This window comes from Scatophagus argus, chromosome 15, assembly GCF_020382885.2.
Source record: "Scatophagus argus isolate fScaArg1 chromosome 15, fScaArg1.pri, whole genome shotgun sequence".
Classification (NCBI taxonomy): Eukaryota; Metazoa; Chordata; class Actinopteri; family Scatophagidae; genus Scatophagus; species Scatophagus argus.
Window position 1 is genome coordinate 4,576,942 of NC_058507.1, and position 18,782 is coordinate 4,595,723.

The window sequence follows — 18,782 nt, forward strand, 5'->3', positions numbered from 1 at the left end:
AAAACAAGCTGATTACTACGCAGAGCTTTAGATTTTAGCCACAAGCCTCTCAGCGACTCACCTGTAGAGCTCCGACTCGAGCAGAGTCAGTTGGCGGGCGATTTCTATTGGATGAAGGGTCATGAGGTCGAATAAGTCCATCTGGCCTGCTCTGCAGATGTGCCACTCAATGGGTGGAGGTGGGCTCTCGAAGGTGATGTTGTGACTGACGCCATTGGACTGTGTCTGCAGCTTCCTCTTGATGATCTTATTGATGGACTCAACCCACTTTCTCATCGACTTGCCTGAAAAGAGGAAACGCGGCGTGTGAAACCAAAACTTTACTTTACAGAACTTTACACAAATTTCACGTTGCAAGCCAATTGTCTTGTTTTACCGGGTTCTTCTAAGTTGGAGCACATCGGACAACCTGTTAACACTCCTGCCACCTACTGACTCGTGCAAGTTTGTCAAAGCAGTGTGAGTAAAACACACAGGGTTTAATAGCCTTAACTCTGATTTGGGACACATTTGTACACACAGACTCAACTCATAAAAGATGGAGGACGTCGAAGTCATCAGCGGACAAAACAGACAAACGTCCACCAGCTTCGACCGAACTAGCAGCCCCTGAACGACTGCTTAACAAGAGTCATTTGCTAACAAAATATATTTTAACGATGCTGAATGAGGATCAGTCACTAAGCATAAATTTAATCTGAGCAAAGAATTCGAATTAAGCCCTAAAAAAAAAAAAAGCCCTGTTCATGTGACCATCCAATAGGAGTGTGCTGACAGAGGAGTCAGTGTCTATGCGACCACCGTGTGGGACTTTTCTTTTTACGAAAACATTTTTTTCCGTCGCTCAAAAAAACTGCCTTTTGCAAAGCAGCAGTTTTAGCGAACGAAGAGATAAGATGCTACCAAGCTGCAGGGTTTGTGCTTAGGGAAGCAGAGCTACACAGATGTTATGCACTGTAAGGCGGCTCTGACCTCGCAGTTGAATTTTGCTGGTGATGTACTCCTCTAACCGACTTCTCAGCTCGGGATCGTTCTCGAAGTCGTAGAAATGGTGTTCGACCCACTGACGGAAAACGTTGAGAACCCTGTGAAGCAAATACATGTTACGTTATCCTCCCCTCAAGTTTATATCTCCCTCCCTCTTTCTCTCACACTCACACACACACACTTCAGACTAATTCAGACAACTGTGCACGCTGAAAATATTTTTCCATTTATGTACAGGAAATAAACATTTTCACCCCCCTCGTCTGGTTTAGCACCCACATGGTTATTCTTTATTGGCTTCTGGCCTTTATTGGAGAGGCAGACAGGCAACAAAAAGGGTCTGATATGTAACACAGACAACTTTCACATACCGTGGCACTTCACCAGCCAATCAAATCTAATCTGCATAATCGTACAGCGTCTGACACAGAGGCTGGTGGAATTGAGAGATCTGGCAAAAACCAAGTCGTGAACTGAACCGTTTCTGGCTTGAGGCCAGTGTTTATTCCTCACGCTGGTCAGTTAAACTTTTTTTTAAAGAGTGGATGTTTTAAAATAGAAACAGCCGGAACGTTTTGTGCTTCCAAGGGCAAAAGTCATGCCTGAAGAGTATTTTCACCTACTTTGAGTATCCTGGTTTCATAATAAACATTGCAATGTTTACTTAACAAGAGACCACCCAAATTAGAAGAAAATTCCCTTGAATTGTGGCCCAATCTGTGCTCAAACACTTACATACAAGTCTTAGGCTGTCTGTAGCATATTGCATATTGTCTCTGCTGCATCTGAAAATGCCGAAATGAAGAGGATATAAAGGATGTATGACCGGAAGACTTGCACCTCGCAGTGCGCAACAACTGTACCTTCCTGCTAGTTTTAAAAGGTTTCTGTGACTGAAGTTTAAAGGATTTTATTGCAGCTGCAATTAGCTACAGCTACAGTCTGATACTGAGAAGCTCTCAGACGATTCCTGACTCTGCTCTTCCTTATAAGGATGCAGTGTTTAATACAAAAGTTATTCTGTGAGAACATTCAGGCCTTAACAGGAGAGTGTAACAGCAGAAGACAAAGAGGCTCGAAATCTTTTGTGGCATTTTGGAAGTTCCTTTTCAGGACATAAAAGAAAACCACTGAAAGATGCTACAAGTTTAATTTTCAAGTTTAGAGACTCGAAGGAATAAATTTGTGAACAACGGTCTACTTCCAATGGAGAACTAAAGAAAAAGCTTTGATTTTCACCTTCACAGACCAATTTGATACCTCGATTCAAGGTGACCAACTCGGATAAAAGATTAGCCAAACAATAAACTTGTCCACCTCATGCTTTTATTTCCTTTTTGTCTTGAGATGCTTTTCTATGTGTTCTAAATATCCCATGACTGTGCTCCATGTTAAAATGTACGATAATCAGAGTTGTTCCAATAAATCCAACTCAGAGCTCATCACTGCTGGACTCAACACATTCAGATATCTGCCTGGAAATCTTAACTTGCACTAAATGCATTTCTGCTTCTACTTGCAGTTGTTTCTCTTTGCCTTCAGGGAGCTGTCGTGATTGGTCAGCTGTCGTACCTGAGCTGGACTGGCTGCACGTATTCTTTCCTGAATCTCTGCAGCTCGGCCGCCATTGGCTGGTCGCCGTTCCAGAGAGCCTGCCGGTCCTCCTCAGTCGGTTCTGGCTCTGGGATCTCAATCCTGAGGCAAACAATATATGAGGAAGTAACATGTCAGGGACAGATATTTGTTTGAAAAAGTGAAGGCGGATTGTTCTTATGGCTTAGAGAGCAGAGCAAAGAAAATTCTGCTAAGGACAGGTGTTGTGCTTGAACTTTACCTTTCTATCAGCAGGGTGAGAAGCTCTTGTGGTTTGCAGAACGATCGGTATGTGGTGAGAAACGTGCGCACAAAGTTTGGATCTGCAAACAAACAAAAAAGATTTGGTCAGACCACCAACATCACAATGCAACATGAACCTCTGACTTAGCCAGAGCATAGTGACGTAAATCAAAAGCATCTACTGCAGCAGCTTACCAGCATACATATGGTAGGTGAGCCTCTCTATGAGCTTGACCACCGTGCCGGCCTTAATGAGGGGGATGCCCGTTTTGCTCTGCACTTTGTCCTCAAACACAATATTCTCCTCAGAGTCCTGCACAGCAAAGCGGTAAACCTCCGGGGAGGGTAGTCTTAGAGGATGCGCCTGTTCCTCGTGCTGCAGCATTGTGTCCAACATGCGATCCAAAGTGGAGCGGTACTGCAGAGACACCAGCGCCGCCATCCACGCCGCCTTCTCCTCTGCTGTCCGTGCACAGAAAACCGCACAGTTCTCATCTTTTCCCATCAGTTCAAAGGTGTGCCGCAGGTCTACAGAGTCCTCCCGATCCACGATGCGGACCTTCCTCAACACAAACTTCTCCTTCAGACGGTACTCCGCCCCGCTGCCCGAACCTGGGAGCCGTGAGCTCTGATTGGCCTTGCAGCTTATCATCAGGCCGTCGAACAGGAAGTTGTGTCTCTCGTGCTTGGCGCCAGCTCGTATAAGCGGGCCCTCCAGGATGAACTCGCTGCAGCACTGACCGATGTCTTTTCCCTCCCAGCCGTCGATGCTCTTCTGAATCTCGTTCATTCGTTTGATGGCTAGTTGTTTGCTACGAACCTGCCTGCTGTACAGGCGGTACATGGGCTCACTGTGAGAGACGAGAGAAGAGTCAGAAAACATTTAACAAAACTCATTTCTGAGACTACATGCAGACAGAATGACCACGTGGATATTAGCTGTTATGAATCCAGACAGAGGAGGCGTACCCTGGTTTACGGCGAGGCTGGTGCTTGGCATAGATGCGCTCCACGCTACACTGAAGGTTGAGCAGCGCTGTGATCGCCTGTTTCAGACATTCTCTGTCATCTTGGTCTTCGCTGCGCTCCTGAAGTTGCTGTAGAAATGCCAGAAAACACACACATAAACACATATCAGACATGTTGCTACAACATGGGAACCTATAGATGTTTTTCACAGCAGAATTTGGGGTCAATAATCTCATCATTAATGACTGGACTGGATTTAGATGAACCAATCCGAGAGCTCTTGAGTGAGTGAGTTTCTTACTGCAACACACCATCGTTAATGTTATTAGTCCACTTCTGTGCTTTCATTATTATGAAAAGTCTGTTGTAAAAATGTGGTGAATATAAAGACTGTTACAGTTCTAACAACAGATACAGAAAACTATTTCAACAACATACTGGAAGATAGAAAAAAAACTTCAACTTAAATTCAGTGCACAGATATTTAGACAACATCCAGTCACATATGATGGAGGTAATGGCAAACAAGACATCAAAAAGGCAACATCGTTTGTTTCTAGAATCATTTTGGAAACTGCTTCTCCAACCAACGTTTTGAATTTGGTGTGTTGACATGACACATCACTCACATTAACAAATTAAAAAGCAAAAAGTCTTTAAAGAGATTTTGTCGACGTGTCAGGACATACCTGCAGTAGCTCAAAGTAGTGCATACAGTGGTATACTGGGACCATCATCAGCTGTGGAAGGACATACTGGACTGCTTCTTTGAAGCCTTCTGCAACTGACTGGAGACACAAAGACGCATAAGAAATGTTAGCAATGCATTAGTGAGACAAGAAGATCATTAACAGATCTGATCTTATCAGCATGCGACTGAGAGACTTTTGTACTCATTTAGAAAAAGTTTCCCTTCATAATTTTCATGCTTTGGGTAAGGAAACAAAAAAAAAGCCAGAATTTATAGGATTTATAAAAAGACACGTTCATTTATTTTCAAATCCTAACACCTCAAGCAAACGTCTGTTCTGTTCCAAGATACAAACAGCCTTAAAAACATGAAATGAAACTTCTAACTTTCACTTTCAAGTAACTTTCAGTGGGGTTACTCAGTGTCTTCAAACCATCCATCTGGTTTTATAATGTCAGGGTGTAAAATGTGATCATAACCGGCACCATGATAAAAACTACAGAAACATACCACAGTTTGTAAAATCACCACACGACACAACAACTCTGAGCTGTTAATTAGCAGCGGTATTCCTCCCTACAAAATACAGCCAAAACTCCTCCGAAACGATAAAAAGACTGTGAGGACAAGGGCAGATGAAATGTGCCTCTTTCAATCTATAACTGGGAGTGATGGAGGATGGAGAAGCGGTTGACCGAGTAAGGCCTCAGGGTAACCAGAGAGGAGGCCGTCATCGCGCCCATTTAAATCTCCTGTTCTCCTGATAGACGACTCAGAATCAATAAGCTACTACTCAGACTCCACAGCAGCGGCCATGCTGTCTGTGTGGGGAGGGGAGGGAGATGGAGACGGTCTGCGAGCGTGGAAAGGAAAGACATCAGCTGCCTGACGCACACACGGATGGACGGCCGAGGGAACAATGACCTAAGTTTAGATCATGTTATTGATATGTCAGCATCCTGCAGGTTTACAAATTGCCTGCGAGCGTCAGGGCGACACACTTGGATGCATCGTAGTCAGCACTCTGAATTTAGTTTGACTGGGGGCAATAATCATTTAAAGTGTGTGTTCTGGAGCAACAAATCGAGCGCTCCTGAAACACTAGTGAAGAGTTTTGCTCCACCTGTGCTGTGATTAAGAAGAAGAGAAGAATCAGCTTTATTGACAGTATATATATTTTTACATACACACACTGAATTCGTCTTCTGCATTTGACCCATCCTTAGTTGAACACACATGCAACAGCCGGCAAATTACATGCAGTGAAGCAGTGAGCAGCATCAAGCGCCCGGGGAGCATATTGGGGGGTTAAGTGCCTTGCTCAAGGGCACATCAGCTGGCTAATGGAAGGGTGGAGCATTGTTCACATTAATCACTCCACCACACCCAAATTTTTCCTGAGTCCAGTGGGGGAATCGAACCAGCGACCCTCCGATCACAAGCCGCTTCTCCAACCTCTACCCACCAGATGGTGTTAATAAAGAAAAAACAAAAAAAAACAAAAACAAAGCAAGACTAAAAGCTGACTAATCTCAGTTTCACCAGTGTATGCTGCCCATATGAACAGACAGGCCAACATTTCGGCCTGGTGGCCTTCATCAGAGGTGGTATGGACCTTCTCATTTAAGTCTTGGCAAGAAAGACTGAACAAATTTCCCAAAACTACTCCTTTAAAAACACAGTAGGCTCGACCATGAAGTAAAATGTGAAAGCAGAAGTGGTTTTCTCTTCAATCTGAGATATTCAAGGGCACTAAAAATAATTTTGCTCCTCGAGATAGATGAAAACAAAAGACCAACCTGCTGCGTGATTAATGCGTAAAATGACCTGCTGCAGTTTGTCAACGATGTTTAACAACTAAGTCTGAGTTATCTTTGCCAAAAACAGTGTTCACAAAGCGCATTCTTGTGTTTCTTCTCTCAAATATTCATGTGTGTGCTTTAAAGAAAAAAAAAATCCAATCGCTTCAGCTTGAATACCAGATCTGAGCAGGTATACTGGAACTAAAGTAGATATTGTGTTTGATAACGTGTAAAAACGAGTCTGTGCAGGAACACGCATCACTGCAAGAGCAGCCTAAATATAAAACAGGCAGCGCAGTAAGAATAACAGAACGACTACGAGAACAACACGTTCCCTTTTCACATGTTGTACAGGTCTGCCTGAATGCATGTTGCTGTCTTTTATCTTAATCCACAGCTTATTTTCAACGTGAAATGTGCCTTGGGCCACCCGCTCGCCCCACCCGTCCTTCTCCTCTTCCTCCTCCTCCTCCTCCCCCAGGAGAAAAATGGCCCGCAGTGTGGCTGCCTGTTCTATTTTTAAAAGGCGATGTAATTTACCCACAATACCAGACGCTGCAGAGTGCAGGGGCTGAGTGCTCGACAGACACATCTATCTGACAGAGAGAGCAGTGAGGGAGGGAGGGAGGGAGGGAGTCAAGGAGGATGGAGTGACGAAGATGAAGTACATGCACTGAGACAAAAGCTGAGGAGGCAGAGCTGAAGCGCTAATGATGCTACTTGCCAGGGGTTTGATTCCCCGTTACAGAAAAGGCCATAGTACATATGAATTTTTACCAGGTGCTTTTACCAGGTGGATACAAGGAGACAAACAGCCATCAGGTCAGAGATGAAACACAAAGCGAGAGATGCTAAAATAAGATTAGCTCACAGTGCAGAAATGGGGCAGGAGCAGTTTGTGGGGTGGAAGGAGGGCAGTTTGAGAGGGGAGGCTGGTGGAGAGACACCATTACACCATCTGCCCCTGGGACCACTGCTGAAGATCTCACACACACACACACACACACACGGTACAGCAGCCAAGCAAAATGAATTTGCAAAGCACCGCCATAAATATCACTTTCTGACCGAATCAGAGTCTGCGGATTGTAAAGCTGAAACAATTAGTTAACAAATCGATCAGTCGGTTGCTCAAAAGAAGCTTATTTTTGATTATCAATTAACCACTGAATCAACGGGAAAGAAAAACAAGCTGTCTGAAGTTGTAGTTTTTGGGTCTGACGAAATGTGACTGAGTGCAATTCTTCCAGTATTTTACAAAGAAAGTGATTAAGCAACAATAGCTTCTATAACACAAACACGTTTTAAAATTAAAATATGATATATCGTCATTTATACAACCTAAAATTTAAATAATTGCTTAAATGTTTTGCCTGATCAAAGTCTGCACATTTCAGAAGTTAGAACAAGGAAATGTCTTACTTAAGAAATGACTGGAAGGATTAGAAACGTTTGTCATGATAATGCGACTCTTTGATTTAGCAGCTGTATCTAAAATAAACTGATAAATATTGGTACCCAAAGACGGGCACACTCAGCCAAGCTGAGACCACATGCCTCTTTCATGTTATACATCTGTGTCGTGGCCTTGAAGAGAAACAGCAAGTGAAACAATGCGAGGTGTTTTTAAATGAATACCGCAGTGCTATCTATACAGTGCAAAAATAAAGCTTTTCTTTTTTAACTCGCATGCCCTTTCCTCCGCTCTCATACAATGAGTGTATGAAAATAAACTCCGGCCGTGCGCAATCAGAGGACGGTGCCATCGATGTTGATCTTACTGGGGTAAGGCTGGTGGTTTGAGGGTAAACACAGCAAGACCTCAACCTGAGGTGCAGTAGGGCTGCAGACGGTCAGACAGCTGCAGCATTCGAGACTACGGTATATACACGGTAGGTCCGTTTGTATAAAATATCAATATCAATTCAACAAAAATGGTGGACTGGCGCGCTCGCTGATCCTTTAAAGGACAAGAGAAAACCACTCCATACTGTAAAAACTGTTGTGTGTTTGGGGCGCTGATGTTGCTCCATGTGAACGGTTGGACTCGTTGGTCTTTGGCCTGAGAAAACACCAGCAAATATTTCATCTTCAAAGGCTGCCAAACTGCACCCCACCGAGCATAATTCAATGCTATTCTTGTGAGGAATGTCCAAATAAAACAATGCGGCACCAGTGAATAAACTGTACACAGGACGCTGAATATGTCATGACATGCCCTCAAACGATATTGGGAGGAATTCCACCAGGCACCCAGGTTCACTTCAAAGCAAAACAGGAACAAATATTCCAACACTGCTGTAAACACATAAATGACCTACTTGTACCTTCATATTAAAAACAAACACATTTTTCTTTTCAGTGTTATGGCAATTTTGCCTGACAAGAAAGTTTACGTGTGAGAATGGCAGGAAAGTTGGGAATGGGAGATACAACGGCCGTGAAATTTCAGACCCATGATGGAAATTAAATGTTGCAGGCTTTAATACAAAGGTGTTATACTGCTCAAAGTAACTTAATATTGTCCACTTATTTAATTGGAGAAGTGATAAGTTAAGTGATTGGAGAAGTGATCATTACTTCCCTCAGTAAAGTCAGAGTTTCTAGAGGTTTTTTTTTTCACTGGCTGAATCAGACTATTCTTAAAGATCTGAGGAGTCACACCCCAAAATGTGCAAAAATGTGTTCTTTCTCCACCAGTTTTCTGTACAGAACATTCCAAACAAGCCCAGACCTACAACTTATGTTCCTGCTTTGTATCATTCCTACAGGGGCTAATGAGTCAACTTCTCCGAGGCCGATCTGAACATCCCACCTGGAAGTAGAGGCCAGTGGTTGGCCGCGCCATCAGGTTGTTGAAGTGCTCTTGGAAATCCTTGCTGAGGATATCCTGAGACATGGTCTCGTAGGGGTCAAACGCCTGCTCCTACAGACATGGAGAGAACAACTCAGGAGTTAGTGTCCAATCAGGAGGTGCAACATCACTTGTCTGAATGAACACAAACGTGACACATTTTGTCTGCTATCAGCCATCACTTTGCACCCTGTTACATCCTAAGGAGTAAAATGTTTCTCACACACAAACAGCTTTATTTGAGCTGCCTATTCAAACAGATTTTCTTCCATAAAAGGGAAATAAAAGGTAACAGTAAATATTATTTGTCTGTGTGCTTTCAAAAGCCACTGAAGCGGTTCATTGGCTGAAAAGTCTGCTGGAATGATGCATTCAAAGTCAATCATACAGATAGGAGAATTTGTATTTGCTCAAGAATGCTTTTACCATCATACGAACCCCACAAATAAAATCTCAAGCTACGGAAACTAAGCGTCTGTAAATGTTTGTAAAATCTGTCAACATTACTTAGTTGTATGACTGCAACAATAAATTTCCTTACGTTATATCCACTTGGCCATTCAAGAATTTCACATCCTGATTAAAGGGAAGTCGGATAAATTTAGGATTACACATCCATCGCTTCATACCTCTGCTAGATCTTCAAAGCAGCTGCCCACCAGCGGATGAGGGCTGCCATCAGCCGTCATCTCCACGGCATCCTCGATCAGTCCGAGCAGCTTCACCGTCAGCTCGTGGATGTCCAGGATGTTACTGAAGATCACCTCCACATCCTGCACAACAAGACAACATGATGCTTTAAAGGTCAGAATGGTCAGCTTGGATAGACTCGATCCTTAAACCAGGAAAACCTGTTGAAGGGAGGACGCCTAATCACCCTCTTTACCTCCTACTTCTCTTTGACCAGACACTTTACGCTTATATTTTAACTTTCAGTTTAAACTTTGGATTTAATTACTTTGGATGCACAGATGAATCTCTCTGATGGAGGATTTTTCCTCTCATCTCACAGACTGCTGCCAAAGAAACAATTTTCCCATCTTGGGTATTATTAAAACAATAACATGCTTGTAAAAGTCCTGTCATAAACCTGCATCAAGTACATGTTTTTCCTGCAAATATCATGCTTTGTCGTACAACGTTTCTCTCAAACTCTTTCCTCAGCATTTTCACACCGAGTGAAGGAACCAAGTTATTGTATGCAGTTTGGCTGCTGATTTGGCTGCTTCTCAACAAGGTCTTCAGTCGGAGCTGCAGCAGCGACTGTGACATGTAGCTCATTAAGGTGCTTTAAAGCCCTCAGTGCACAATGGCAGCGGTTTGCATCAAAATTCAAGCTCCTTCTTGGAGTCACAATTCGCTCAAATGCGAACACGCAGACATGATGTGCACATTTTAATATTCAGAGGGACATACACTTCCCGAGGATATCTTCGTGTCTCATGTCCACTGTGAATAAACATCCGTAAATCCTCTTAGAAATCACAGAAAGCAGATGCTGCTTGTAACTCCAGAACTTCCCTGGGAATTCTAGCGTTTTTAAGTTTCCTTCAGGAGAACAAGTAATCCAGTGATAGCACTCTGTACATCGATGGGGACGCTGCCAATGGGAACAGCTAACAGTGTATTTGGCATACTTTAAATGGCCTTTTTATTTTTTTAAACAAACAAAGTAGATGCAAATGTAGTTGTCTCAATTTTGTCTGTTGGAAGGAACTGTGGCATCGTGCCAGGCTTTGAAAACCCCTGGCCCACACTTATAAAAGAAGCAAAGGTTTTCTTTAAAAGACATTTAAGAAATCATCTTACCGCAGGAAACCCAACAATAAGCAGGTTACTGAAGTGCATGTAAACACACCGAAGGCATTTAACCGAAGGAGTGTGCTACAGCGTGCTGCTGAAGGCGCTACTATTCTTCGCGCGCCTTCCTTGGGTAAATAAACGCTAAAAAACGATGACGATGACGGTGACGATGAGCTCTTAAAAAAACGGCAACAACAGGCTCAATTTGCCTGAGGAAATCATTAGTCAAGCAGGCAAGAACCCTGAAATAGCACAGAGTGATTATTGACTGCTAAAGTCTGAATAGAAGTTCAGTCCTGTCATTATCTGACCGTAACACTTTCTCGACATCTCCCGAGTAATTTCAGATTATGCTGTGTTTCAACAGACATAATTGAGGTTATTTTTGTGAGGGTTGCAGATGTTGTTCCTGTCTCAACATAATTACATGTTTTGCATTCCACTGGGCCTCACAAAAGGTTTATCCTCCTCACCCAAATGATACCACAAATTACCCAACCCAAAATATGCAAAGCCACAGCGACCCATTAAATTCAACTTTCCATTCACTTCTCAAACCGTAGACCCACTGGTCCTCTTCCTTACCCCTCCTCGTACTTAATCCTTTCTTATTTCTACAGAAATTAGAGTACTTAATTGCCATATTAGACACAATTTAATTGGCAATTAGATTCTTTGGTTAACCCTCTGAGATAGATAGATAGATATGTCTATTTACTGGAGTCTTTAGTGGAGGTCAGAGCTCGGGTGATGGTACAGAACTGTTGGAGCCAAGTAAAGACAAGCTGGCTTGCGTATTTGATCTTCAGCATACAGAATAACGGCCCTCAGTGTCTGGTCATTCATCAGAAAAGACACGTCCTTCATCTCAGATAACTTGAGTGTGGGCTTGGAAATGGTTCTCTCTGCATCACAGAGAGACGTTAAACTGAGAAGTTTCAGTTTCTCATGGGAACTCATATCAAAGCAACGTTCAGATTACTTGAAGGAAAAGAGGAAAACAACCGTCAAGCTGTCTCTTCTTAATAACATAAATCAACAATATGAAATCAGTGTTTCAAAGTGCTTCCTGATGCTGATTACCAGTTAGCCGCTTACAGATTTCTAAATGTTCTTATGCTGGATTTGGATTTGGCTGAAATGGCTTTTTAATCAGGTTTACAGAATTTACTTGGAAACCCAAGTGTTTGTTTATAAGCTGGCTTTAGAGTAAGTTGGCCACAGCTTCTGTATGCAGCACAAGAGCTGGAGTACAGCTTTGTACTGTTCGTTAGTATCCAGCACCTTGAGGTGAATAAATCTGACGGCGGGTTACTGTTTTTTCTTCTTTAATAAATCTATTTTCTATCTAATAACAACACTGTGGAGTTGTCATTAATTTACACGTGTTAAATACGCAACAGAGGCCTATTAATAATCTTGTGGTACAACTTTCTTAAAAACAGCAGCAGCAAGAAGTTAAAAGTTTACTGTTTTTAGTTGCTGTTTTCTGATCTGCTCTCCTTCATCACATTTTATCAGAGAGGTTTTAGCTGCAAAATACACAATGAAAGATGCTGCAAAAATAATACTTTTAGGCTACTGAGTGGCCGACACTGTTACCGTTTCCAGTAAAGCTCTACCTCCGCCTTTGCATTTTAAAAAGATGCATTTATTATGAAACATATTCAGGAAATGTCGCATCAGGATCAATAGAAGCTTCACAAATGCTCTTTGGCAATTCTGCATTTTTACATGAGTGACAGATGAGAAATGAGCGTCTCTGACTGCACAAGTCACCTGAGGCGTGAAGATTTTGGGGTTGGACAGGAAGTGATGGCGGAACACTTTGATGATGAGGTCGAGCTCGCGCAGGTACTGCCGCTCCTCTGCGATTTCAAGCCTCACCAGGTCGTCGTACGTGAGCTCCCCAGAGGACGACGGCTCCTCTGTGCACTGAGACATCAAGCCGATGTCCTCCTGGTCAAACATGTCCATCAACACCTGGGAACAGAGCAGAAACAATCAGTCAATCAAAAAAAAAAAACCAAAACAAAACTCTCTCTTTGTCTTTTATGATGTTTTACAAACGGCTAGAAACTGCATCTATCAAGCTGGGTGTCGTGTGTGGGCGTCAGCTTTCCTTCTCCTCAGACACACTCACCTTGTCTGCGCACATGGACACCTTAATGTCCTGCTGGCTGATTTCATAGTGCCGAATGTTGCCGACATAGTTGCCAGCCAGTTTCAGTATGTCTGCTGATATGTATTCGAGCACAGCCACGATGTACAAGGAAACATGGTAGTCCACTTTATAGCCCAAAACCTCCTGTTGAGACAAAACACAAGACAGACATGGTGAGAATTACAACAGCACTCTATCAGCAGTTCAAAATCATTCTCAGTGTCTGCATTGAGGTCTCCATCAGTTCAGGCAAATTCAATTAGTCTGAACCAAGCTGTCAAAACAGTAAGCTAAATTCGATTACAAATATTTCCCGGCAACTGCTTCAACTTTCTGGTTATTTCGTCAGAGTTGAGTTTGCCTTATAAGAATGTGAACACAGATGCAGAACTGCAGCATTAAATGACAACTTTTATTCTTCCAAGGTTGTTCTAAAAGAAAAGGAAAAAAAGCATCATTTCAGAGTATGTAAAGTCTTATGCGACTGAAAGAGACTGTTGGGCTCTTTATGAGTCTTCACCTTAAGCAGTGGGTGTATCTTGTCCACAGGAAGAAGTAAGGGGTTCCTCCTTTTTCGTTTCTCAATAGCGGACTGAGCATCGGCGATTGCCCATTTATCTATAGGGTGGGGAAAGGTTTTCTGGACCCGTTCCTGCGAAAAGGGAAATTAATGACTCAACACTTGACAAATTTTGGAAGCATTAAGATGACTGAAAGCTGCATTGCATAGAAACATTCCATTAAACACGCCAAATAACGCTGTGGCAGCACCACGTTTTCTAACTGTAAATCTTGTTCATAACAATAAAAACATGTAAATCTGTTTAGCTTATGGAAGTCAGCTGAATCTACAACATATTATGAATTGATATTTAGCTGCACCGTGAAAAGGCTTACCTCTACATCCTGAACAGTGCGAGGCTGGGCCACACACAGCATGTTGAGCAGCTGTAGGATCAGCTCCTCGATGTGCTGCAGGGCATCCTCCTTCGCCATGAGGCTCGGGTGGACCTGCTTCTGTACCTGAATGAAGAGACAAACGCATGAAAAGAGCTGAGTAACCCATACACCAAGATGGCAGAAAGATGGAAGCTCATGAAACGAAACTGCACAGTATGTGAAACTGATCGTAACACCTGGTGTGATGAACCTCAGCGAGGCTCAGGTCACGTGCAATGACATCAATGACATAAGGAAGAGGTCATAATGGTGGTTTTAGCATGTTTCAGTCCAGTGGCTACAAATTACAAGTAATTTTTCTTACAGCTGGTCATTTTTCAAAGTATACCTTCAGTACGTCAAGTTACCAATCATTTTACAACAGCATGAGCTCAACCTGCAGAGGCATAAGACTTGCTCGATTTAAGCAATTTTTTAAAACTGTCTCTGCTAACATAAAGTAAAATTAGAGACTGAAAAGAATGAGTAAATACGGCTGCCTGAGATGTAGGAAACCACTCTAAAACATACGAAGAATACAAAGGCCTCTAGGTAAAATGAGGCTTACACTGTAGTAAACAATTTCACCTCTCGCGGTGCACAATAAATAACAAAGCCTTAAATTAGGCTGCAAGACACTGCTAAACAATAAATCGCTCAACAAATAGAAGAAGACATGCTTTTAAAAGCTCTCCTCTGCTGATTTATTAACTCATCCAGTCTTTGTCAGCAGTGGGACTCCTGAGGACGGAACCAGCCTGACAGAAGGTGTGGTTTTAGGTGAAGGCGTGGCATCAACAGGTCTACAACTGGAAAGAGACGAACAACCGCCCCCCCAACCACGCTCAGACCTCCCAAAAGTTGTCGTCATTCGGGCCGTGCCCTCTCGCAGGAATGCTGTCAGTTGAGATACTATTATAGCACTGAAAGCAGACTCAGAGGGAGGGGGGAAAAAACAGAAGGCTGTGGGAGAGAACGACAGGAGAGAGGTGGACAGCCAGCCAGCCTAACATTTACTCTCTACTCACAAAAGCACGGCCTGTTTGCACGCTGGTGATGGAATTACCCTGGCATACAGTAAAGTGGGGCATTATGATGACAAAACCTTGCCCCCAGATAAAGGAATGTGAGAGGGGAGTTAAAAGGTCAGCGCAGACTGAGCCTCTTGCATTCTTGTGCTCTGACTTAACAGAGATGCAGCGACGAGCAGGATGTCCCCTCTGTCTCAAGTTTGAGTTCATTTGTTTGAGATGACATCATGAACCAGAGGAAAGAAAGGAAGGTGATATTCTCATAAAAGACCCCCCCTCCCCACGCCACCCCTGCAGTGTTCCTCGATCTGGTTTGGAGTCTTTAACTACATTCACATGCTTTTTAAAAGAAGAGGAGCTGGAAAATCTGAAGCCACAGCTTGGCCTAATTTACGTTTCTGTACGTCATTTCTGTTTTGATGCACACTCACAAGACCTAAGAGTTAAAAATAAGCCACGAGCATAAACTCTACACGGAAAAAATATATATCAAAGCAGAAGTTAAGTTATGAGATATATCTTCTTGACCGCAAATAGGCACTTGACCAAATTCCACAGGACACCAGGAGCTGTGAGTCACCACGCTGAAACTACGGGGGTTTCCCCTGACTCCATTCACAGAATAGTTGGCCCGTTTCTGAGAGGCCCACATCCAACAAGTGTTGTCTCTCTCCAACAATGTCAGGATGGGTGACAGAGCAACAAAAATACACAAGTCTGACTGTAAGGCGAATTCAAATACAATACATGCAACTGCAGCACTGCCATGAGGTACCAGAATGTTTCACTACAACATGAGAAAGTCCTGTGCAAAAGTCTTTGCCTTTTTCTCCCCTGTTTGTAGAGTTAAAACAATTATGCAACAATGTGCAATAATTCTCATAACCAGCTGATTGTTTAAACTCAGAGTCACCTTTAAAATCTAAAATTAAAGCTGGTGGTGATGTGTTTTACGTCAACCAGCAAAGGTTAGTTTGCCAGAGCTGAAACTGAATGTCTCTAGGATTAGCATTAGCATCACTTAACTCGAGTTTTGCCAAAATGTGATGAAAATTCACAAGTTCTAGTTTTCGGAATGTAAATGGTATGATAATAAAGACAACATTTTTAAATTTCTGACTGTTCATTAGAAATAAGAATTCTAAACATGTCGTCATGTAGGATTCTGAAGTTATGACGGCCACTTGCCACCATTTTCTGGCATTTTATAGTCCAAACAGGACAAAAAAAAAAGAAAGAAATTAAAATTCATTAGTTGCAGCCCTGCCTGTTTTGTTAGTAAAACAAGTAAAGTTATTATGTGTAAAAGCATTTCTATGGAAAGTATTTAACCACTGACTGAATCTCCTGTTTGAAATGACACTTTCAGAGGTCGCAGGAGCGAGCTGCTCCCACTGAATCTGTCACTCCTGCTTAACGACGGCATCTAAATTGAGGACTGAAAGCAGAGCGAGGCCATGTGCAGGTATGACTGTGGCTCAGTGTATTTACAGTATCACTGAAACTTGATCCTAATGGCCGATGGATGTAACAGGGCCTAATACAGTTGGTGGAGGACACCGAAGTGAGAGTGAACAAAGTGAAAGCAACAGAGGCAGGGGAAAAATAGCAGGGGAACTCCTGAGACTGAAAAGCACAAAACATCTGAGACCGGAGGCACTGGGTTTCTGAAAAACAACAGCGAAAACAACTTTTCCCTCGAAGAAGCTCTGCAGCAGGTGGATTCAAAACACCCGTTTTACTTTGAGTGCGCACCAGCTGGAATAACCTCGAGGCAACAGATTTGTCGAGGAACCCGGTCTTAATATCACAATTATCATAGTATTATTAACACCAGCCTCCTTCTAGTGCAGGGTAGCAATGACTAGTCCTGAAGCGATTAAGGAATTAAAAAATGAAAAAATCAAAGCCGATGTTTTGCTACTGTTCTGTTTGATCAATGTAAATATGAGATGGGAAAAATGGATGAAATCTTCTTTGAGCTCTGCAAGATAATACCTGAGAAGCAGAAACCTGTGAATTTTTGCATGAAGAACATAAAACAACAACGCATCATCAAAACAGTCGCTGATAAAATTCCTCTCAATCAACTGTTTCAGTTTTGATTACAATATGCCAAATATTTGGTTCTTAAATATGATGATTTGCTGCTTTTCTCCTTTAGACGCAACAGTGAATTGAATGTAGCATACTTAACTCTTTTCCGATTTTTTTTTAATGGAGATATTAATCTGTTCATCAAGGATATAATAGGGAGATTAATCAGAATGAATAGGATTGTTACAACAAATCTCTCAAACTGTAAATTCAGTATTTTCAAGATGTCGCCTTGACCTACAAGAAATTGTGTCATGTGTCTCTCTGGATTTTATTATTTTACAGATTTGTTCAATAAATCAACAAATATTCCAAAGATGAATCGTCGTCGACAACAACAGCTCGCTGCAGGCTAACTTGTCTCCCGCTTCGCCGCCGCATGTAGGCAACGTCATTAAAATGAACAGAATCTCAATCACATGTGAGCTTTCATGCACATCCTCCTGTGCCATGTTAAGGTGTTCGGTTTCATGGGTCAGCTCCATTAAGAAGGGAAAGGCGAGCGTACAGGAAGTCCCAGCGCTCGCTCGCTCTCCCGTTCCCTCCCCATGCCTTGTTCTCTACCCACACAGAGCGAAGCCCCCCGGGGAGACAAGATCATAGCAGCAGACTGAGAGGTATTGATGTGCGTGTACGAGGAGGCAGCAGGCTCATACCACACACACACACACACACACACACACACACACACACACACACACACACACACACACACACACACACACACACACACACACACACACACACACACACACACACACACACACACACACACACACACACACACACACACACACACACACACACACACACACGAGCAGAGCCAAAGCTGGGAGAGGAAAAAACAGGATTCACAAGCATACAACAACAAAAAAAAAGTCTAACCTGTTAGTGTTTTATCCAAAATGCCTCGCAGCAACACAAGTGGAGCCGATTCTGGCTAAAGTGCAAATAGTAGACCACACACTGAGCAGACTCACTTTTCAAAAACTGATACATGAATGGAATAAATGCTACTGTCGGTAAAATTACACACAGATGTTTCCTTCCACCACCATTTAACTAATGCTGCAGCAATCAATTAATTCCTTTATTTCTTTCAGAACAGATGTTTTAATCAGAAACGCCATGCTTAGGTTTAGCTTCTTAAATGATTAATTCGATTATCAATTCCCCTGTAGCTTCTCATTTTAGTGATTAATCATTTAGTCCTGTAAAAAAATAAATGAATACCCACTACGGTCACTTGGTGCCTTTAAACGTCTCGTTTTTGTCCAAATCACACAGATTTTCAGCTCATACAACAAGACAGAAAAAAGCAGCAAATCTTCACACTTTAGGAGCTGGAACTGGAGAGCGACTGTCATTTAAGATAACTAATTCAGCTAATCAGCTAATAGATAGAACTGCAGAAGCGAAGGCGCAAAACAGCAGACCACATGGGGAGCAGAAGTTCAAGGAGCTCACTGAGCTGTCAGAGAGATAACACACAACACTTCATCTAAAGGACAAACCAAAGCCACTGCATCATCACAAAACAGGGTATTAAATGTATACCGCCGTGCCATTTTAGCATGTTTATAAAACCCAGTGGCGTCATCAGATCGAG

The 18,782-nt window shown here is 42.7% G+C and overlaps 1 protein-coding gene across 1 annotated transcript in view; it reads right to left on the reverse strand.

Annotated features, from left to right (window-relative positions):
* sos2 (son of sevenless homolog 2 (Drosophila)) overlaps window positions 1–18,782 on the reverse strand; it is a 33,196-nt gene that overhangs the window by 7,214 nt on the left and 7,200 nt on the right. The window contains exons 2-14 of the mRNA XM_046413025.1: window positions 14,004–14,129; window positions 13,627–13,758; window positions 13,086–13,250; window positions 12,722–12,925; window positions 9,769–9,912; window positions 9,101–9,211; window positions 4,482–4,580; window positions 3,793–3,920; window positions 3,019–3,674; window positions 2,822–2,903; window positions 2,560–2,682; window positions 973–1,085; window positions 62–284 (exon numbers count right to left, since the gene is read on the reverse strand). Of these exons, the coding sequence (XP_046268981.1) occupies window positions 62–284; window positions 973–1,085; window positions 2,560–2,682; window positions 2,822–2,903; window positions 3,019–3,674; window positions 3,793–3,920; window positions 4,482–4,580; window positions 9,101–9,211; window positions 9,769–9,912; window positions 12,722–12,925; window positions 13,086–13,250; window positions 13,627–13,758; window positions 14,004–14,129 (2,306 nt within the window). The remainder of the gene's footprint in view (window positions 1–61; window positions 285–972; window positions 1,086–2,559; window positions 2,683–2,821; window positions 2,904–3,018; window positions 3,675–3,792; window positions 3,921–4,481; window positions 4,581–9,100; window positions 9,212–9,768; window positions 9,913–12,721; window positions 12,926–13,085; window positions 13,251–13,626; window positions 13,759–14,003; window positions 14,130–18,782) is intronic.